Genomic DNA, 7,130 nt, shown 5'->3' with positions numbered 1-7,130 from the left:
CACCTGAGGGGAGACACACCTGAGGGGGGACACCTGTGTGCGGGGCGGGGTCGGTTCTAGTCAATGCAGCCGGAGGCAGTCGCTTTAGTAGACAATTTATTTTGATAAACTTGCTCAATAACAAAAATACAAGTGAAGAAAATTATGTTCATTTTATACAGTTTGTATTAACATTTGTTCGGAAATCATTAATTGAAAAAATGCTCTAACCAATAGAAAACAACCCTCAGTAAAGGCCGGGGGGCGCAGGCGGCGGGCGCGGCCTCCAGCCCGGGCAGAAACCATTTCCTTCATTATGTTCATCCTTCACAAAGGTTTTAAAGGACAGCTTCCATTTTCCCGTGTGTGTGTTTCGGGGCGAACAGGAACCTACAGTTGAGTTCTGGAGTGGTTACACAATTCATCCTTCACAAAGGTTTTAAAGGACAGCTTCCATTTTCCCGTGTGTGTGTTTCGGGGCGAGCAGGAACCAGTTGAGTTCTGGAGTGGTTACACAGGGGCTCGGGAAGGCAGGGGCGGCAGGAGGGCCCGGCTCTGGCGGCACCGCCTCAGGCGGAGGCCGGGCTCGGAGTGTGGCACTGCCCGCGGCCTCGGGACACCGGCACCGCTCCGAGCTGCACCGACAGCGCACGAACCGCCTGAAACGGTCCGGCTGGTGTGGCCTGGGAAGAACACAGGGCCTCCCCAGGTCTGAGCCAAACAGCTTCCAGGCGATTGTTTCAGCTGAGCTCAATGACGAGATTTATACAGACAAATTTACTTGCTTTAGTTTTTCCTTCTGGAAGTGTTTTCAGTTTCCAATCTTACATTTTGTTAGCCAAATAAACGACAAAGTGTGCACAAATTACATTATGATGGGGTATCAAACCTTTGGGAGGATTTAGAAGCAAAAGAATAAATGGAATTCTCTAGTGATGTATAAAATGAGCTGTCCTTCAAAAAGTAAAAATAATGGCTGGCAGAATCAGAAAAGTTTATGTAAACACTCAACACAAATATGGGATTACCTTTGGAGAAGATTCATATGGAAACATTTGCTTTTCATGAACTGAAAAAGTCTGCAGATGTTTAGGCATGTTCAATACGAACTTCCTGTAGTTCAAAACAAAACCTTGTGCAAATAAAACCTATAAATAGTCTTCAGCAGATTTTACAGTGATGCTCTTAGGTATGAAAAGAATGCACACAACTTTAAAACAAAAGTAACAGACATAAGTTTGACAAATGATTGCACCATAAAACAGTGTTTTATATACAGTTTACAAGATATGATTTTCTGCTATAAATTAATACTGTACTATATAGTACTTAGTGACCTTATTAAAAGCAACTGTTGACAGCTGTCTCTTCAATTACTGGTTTGGGTTTTTTTTAAATGCATTTGGCTGCATCTATTTCTGGACCTGAAATGCTCAAATATTTAATAAATCTATTTGCTAAACCGTTGCTAACATTTAATAATTCATAGCAACAGCACTGGCAGATCAGATCAATTTCCAGTCAGCCAGCCACAGTCTGGGTATGCTCCAAGATAAGTGGTTTTTTTTTTTTTTTTTTTTTTAATTATTATTATGATCCATTTAATCAAAGCCTAAATCCACATGATGTTACAATAACTGAAATAAGTAAGTTGGAGGGGCGGGAAGGGAAAGAAATTTTAGCAGCTTAGAAACTCTCCCCACCCCCCAGCTGTGTTCCAGTCACAAAAATCTTGAACTATTTACAAGTGTAACATTTCTGAAAGGATAATTTATAATCCAAGTTTTAGTGAATACTTTATCTTAGGACACAGTAGTGATAACACCAGAATTTTGAAACATATCAAGCAGCTGAACCCTGCCTTCTACCTCCACCACTATCACTAGGAGCCTCAGACTGCCCATGCAGATGAAGGCCTAAATTAGGAACCAAATTATAATTATTAAACCATGACTTCCAAGTAAGTGCTTGGCTGTATTTACAGATTAGCACACTTTGGAAAAATTTAGTGATCCATAAACACTCCATTCTGCTTGTGAATGAGCTGACTGGAAAAAAAAAATACTTAGAAACCATTCCAGTGGCAAGTTTGGTCAAAAATTTTAAAAGAAAATAGACATTAACAAATTACATTTTTGTACTAAAATACCTTGGGTGGGGGAGAGGGAAGAAATGGAGAAAGGCAGGAACCCACAATGGTCTGAATGGCACAGAGTTTAAAATAATTGTGCAAACTGTGTTATTTTTAAAGACTCCAGCTTATCTGGTAAGCGATTACTTTGGAAACTGCTGATTTTATTTTAACATAAATCTCATCCTAAAATGACTGTCTATAGATTAATGCAGTTCCTCTAGTAAGTTCAGTGAAACAGTGCTCAAAACAGATAATTTTTTTTTGTTTTCAGAATGAATCTCAGGCAAACTATGATTAACAGGAAAACAAATACTGATAGTGCAGGCAGCTTCCCTGGAACACCAACCTAGTAGTGAATTAAGATGTCTGTGGATTCAATGGTTTATCTTTGTGGTGAAAAATAAAACTACATTTAGTGCGGAATATTTACTCCAAATTTTGGTGGCCATTAAATCTACATTTAAAATAATAACTTTAGTAAACAAGGCATACATTTTAAACTATTATATTGCTCATTTTTTTGGCAAAGATGAATTAATACTCAGCTGAAATAAGTTCATCCATCTTTGCAGTGGGATAGTGTTTGCATTACTTTAAACATTGCATTTTATATGTGCTAAAAGGAATGCTTACCTATGGTAAAATGCTGTGCTTGAACATGTATGAATGCTAATGTAACAATGAAGTAGAAAAAAGAGATTTTTCTGTACAACAGTTGCTAATAATTTAAATAGTGTCAGTTTCCCAAAATTAGGATTTTAAGGTATGACATGATCTCACCTTCTACCCTCATATACAAATAAATTACCATAAAAAGAATTTTAGCTTAACTTAAAATTGCACCTAGAAAGGCATGGGATCGTTTGTACCTATTACAAAAAACTGTTAAAATCAAGGGCTGCTACAAAGAATGAGGTAAACTGAAGACTCTCAGCTATGTGGCCTTCAGAAAAATGGCTTTTTTCTATTGAGTTCTAGTTTTGCACACCACAGTGTTTTGCTAGCAAAGCATTCTGAGTTCTTTTCCAGGAATCATCTGTGTGTATATACATATATATATACATATGTGTATATACACACACACACACATACACACACACTGTATACTGCATCAGCAAAATATATATATATTTATATATATATTTATATAAATATAAGGACGAAATCCCCCTCTAAAATGTTCCTTAGTGTTTCCTAGAGGTTATGGGGGAGCAGGGGGATGTATGTCTTTTTGCTGTTACATACATTGAGAGAACATGTTTTGATCTATTGGCTTCTTGGTGCAGTAATGCAAGATTGATCCACATTGGTGCCAAAGGCTTTGCTCATCAGAAGGAAGATGTAAAACTAATCTCCTAAACAGCGAGGCCAGCCTCACTTGAGTTCCTCCACAACCCTCTGGTCCACCACAAAGTTCATAAATACTTTGACTTCCAAATTGTTAGACATTAAAAACAGAACAGTCCAGTAATGTGGGGCGTTATGCTTGTCAGTGTAAAGCATTCTTCACTAGTTCCTATCACAGTGCAGACCTGACTGCATTGAAGTATGCTCAGGAGATTAGTCAACGTGGTCTGTATTTGGTTATGGGAAAGGCTCTCCTTTTTTTCATCCAAAGTGCATAGTGAGAACAAGTCAAAGCATTCCTCTTTTCAGTCAGTGTTTGATAGTCTGATTTAGGCATCCTCCTGAGAATGCAATTCTGATGTCTTGCTCTTTTCCAAAATAAAGTCCTGCAGTCCAGACATTCATCAGCCAGGTAAACAAACTTTGCCAGCAAATAGAAGTCCCACTATTGTAAAGAAAATGGATAAGACAAATAGTACATACGAAGACCCAACCACTGTGTTATTGGGTAATTTATAGGGTTGACCTCCAACTTCATTGATGTAAAATCCTATTGGAAATATTAGGGCTGCCATACAGAATAGAATCACTGCAAAAAAAAAAAAGAAAAAAACAGTCACTACTGTGTTAAAGTGAAAGTATTTACCTGTTCACAGAGCGCTCCAGAAAAACAAGCAAAATATCCTGACTGAACTGAAGAGCTGAGATCAGAGCTATCTGAGCTGGTAACTTGCTTGAAATGACTGAGTAGGCTTTGTAATGCTTTCAAAACATTCCTCATCTACTCCCAAGAAAGACTAAAAGTCCCCAGTTTTGACTGTAATTTCAATTCTGCTCACTAGATCATGAACCCTCTTTACAGAATAAAAAATGGGTAGATATACTTCTATCACCATCTCAAAGTTCAGTCATTTCTTCTCCAGTTATTTTAGAGTCATTTTGCCCAGTCAAGATAAAGTAACATTCAACACCGAAGAAACTTTTTCTATTATCAGTTGTCTTTTTCCAACTGTAGGTGCCCTCTCCCATTTTTCACACATTCATTTTCTGTAAAAGCTTTACTAAAAATAGAAAACATTCAGATTGTCATTACAGTTTCTTTTAAGATTAAAAGATACCAGTTTCCTAACATTATATGAATGCTTTCTTAGATAATGAAATATCCTTAGAATTTCTCATTGTAATACAATGAAATGAAAGTTTTCTGAGTCAGTTTAATTAAAGCTTCTAAGTGAAAAACTAAATTCACTCTGAGAACAAAGAGACCAAGCAATGAGGGTTTTTATTTCACTTCAAATTCACGTGTATGTTTTGTTCTTGCAACTGACTCTGTGTGAAAGTACAAGAAACTCAGAACTCCTGTTAAAGAATTGCATTACAGATTTCACAGGCCTTCAAGTATCAGTAGTAACCAAGATTCCTCACAGCACATTTCAATGCCCTGATCAAATCCAGGAGAGAACATTCAGTGTTGTTTCCCAGATGACAACTTCAGTGTTTCTGTAGCACACCTTTGGAAAAGGAACCCTGTTTAGTTTGGACGTAGCTGTGCAGGACTCTACTGTCAATCAAGGCAATGATGTCTAAACACAGCTCCTCTGAGAGGCAAGATATTCTTCACAACAAAAAGGATTAGCTTTTGAATTGGTCTGATTGTATATGCAAGAATATACCATTGGGTTTTTTTAATCAGTATTAGAATAAAACAGAATTTTTTAAAACTGACTACCTGTTCAGTCAAGTATTAGTGCTTTACTCTTATTTAACTTCTTTGTATTTCAGCCTTGTTTCAGACATTGTTTACTGTGAGTGGAACACGGCACCCCAACACCCATTAATCAACCAAATCCAATTAGATCTGGGCGGAGAGAGGAGCTGAACCTGCTCTGTTCTCTCACCAACCCCACAAATCCACATACCAACATCTTCTGACATGAAGCACAGCTCACACTGAAGCCTCTCCTAGTCCTCAAACTCTGCCTATAATCTGGCCACACACAAAAAAGAAAGTTCAAGCCAAGTTACAATGCTCCTGCCTGAACAAAGTGCGTCATGTGCTGACTTTTTCAGTTTTCTCTAGTTAACACAGGCTGCTGCTTTTAGTTTGTTAGTAAGGGACACAGGTGCTGTCATTGTCTCCTCTTCCCCTTCTCCACCACTGCAAGAGAGAGGAAACCCTGGGGATGCTGTTCCCTACTTGAGCCTTCTTAAAAGTCAAAGAAGCAACATCAAAACCCACTGGCAACAGTAATAACCATCACCTTAATCACCAGCTCCCCTGCAAGAAGTGCTGCAGCTGCTTTTGTTTCCAAAGGTATGTAAAATAAAATCAGGAGCTTGCCTGTCCCCTTCGGCCTCACCAGAACAAAGTTTCTAGCCTTTACAAATGAGGAAATGATTGGCTGGAGCAGCATCAATACTTTTTAATGTAGCTTCACTGCTGCTCTTCCTCACTAAATACAGATGCTCCAGTTTATCCAGCCCACACTGAACCCATTTTTTAATGGACTCTGTGTATATCTAAGCTGAACAGTTTACCATATATTTTATATCTTAGTGCTTATGATTTCCATAGCACAGGTCTCAGCTTTGAGGAAAAAACACTAATATTCTAGAAGATCCTGGGCATGATGAATCTGCATTCAGAGAGTGTCCAAGGAGGACCTGGCATAAACAAAGAAGGATTCTTAGAAGATCCTGGGCATGATGAATCTGCATTCAGAGAGTGTCCAAGGAGGACCTGGGCATAAACAAAGATGTATATCATAAACCATGATATACATCAGAACATCAGCTGCTCCTTGCCTTCCAAAACACATAAAGCAGCTTTCACAACACCTTGAACCAAGAGCAGCCAGCACCAGGATCTTTCCTTCGGCTGCCAGGGCCGAGCAGGAAAACCCAGATGTTCCACTGGAGGGGGCTCGTGTCTCGCTCGCACCGTGCCCGCACCGCCGGGTTATTCTTCAAAGGGGAAGGGAAAGAGCACAGTCAGAAAACATCTGGAACTGCACAGCTGCCACATCCCTGCTCAGTGCCACCTCGTTAGGCCATCCATTAGAACAGAACCAAAAACCCAGACACCAGATGTTAAACATCAAACAATGAAGAAAGTTTTAATCAACAGGATTATTGGTCCATGTAATTTCACGTTACACAATCTAATCCTTAAAAAAATGTTTCCTTTTCTTAATTGTATCTCAGACATCTGAGTCCATCTGAGAAAAGCATGGGTATGTGTTTCTTGAGCAGACCTGAGTAAGCACAGAAGAGCTTTCTAGTCTGCATCTGAATGGTGGCTGTCAAAAAACCCAATTAGTTCCTCTAATTCTTTAGCTTGAAATTGTTTTGAGCATCTAATGACATCTTCAGAAGAAATCTGTTCTTAAAAAAAGGTTTAGTCTTCAGAGGCTCACTGTAATATCTGCTTGCCTCCATAGAGGCACGTAACATAGAAAGCAGCACCTGGTACAAATCTTTAATAACTCAAGAAGAACTTTATTCACTGGGGACACCAGAGACAGACATTCACAGGATAGCTACTGTTAGTTAAGGATGTGATTATCCTGCCCCATTTTTACTTGCATTCCAAAAAGCAGTCCATTATTGCTCATGAACTTTTAAATTCTCAGGGAAAAAAAACCAAACCAAATCCACTCTCTGATAATTG

At 38.9% G+C, this 7,130-nt stretch overlaps 1 protein-coding gene across 3 annotated transcripts in view; it reads right to left on the bottom strand.

Moving 5' to 3' along the window:
• Positions 1-1,539: 1,539 nt before the first annotated feature.
• The window catches only part of MOSMO (modulator of smoothened), a 30,150-nt gene continuing 24,559 nt past the window's right edge, over positions 1,540-7,130 (bottom strand). For 2 of the 3 annotated variants that reach the window (XM_041401870.1, XM_041401871.1), the window contains one exon: positions 1,540-4,049. In XM_041401870.1, coding sequence (XP_041257804.1) covers positions 3,865-4,049 — 185 coding nt within the window. In that variant the 3' untranslated portion in view covers positions 1,540-3,864. The remainder of the gene's footprint in view (positions 4,050-7,130) is intronic. The other variant, XR_005952460.1, reaches the window with a different exon arrangement.

The sequence above is a fragment of the Onychostruthus taczanowskii genome, unplaced genomic scaffold (genome assembly GCF_017590055.1).
Source record: "Onychostruthus taczanowskii isolate IOZ18803 unplaced genomic scaffold, ASM1759005v1 scaffold19, whole genome shotgun sequence".
Lineage (NCBI taxonomy): Eukaryota > Metazoa > Chordata > Aves > Passeriformes > Passeridae > Onychostruthus > Onychostruthus taczanowskii.
Note: the sequence above shows the minus strand (reverse complement) of the source record. Positions and strands in the feature narration are given on the sequence as shown.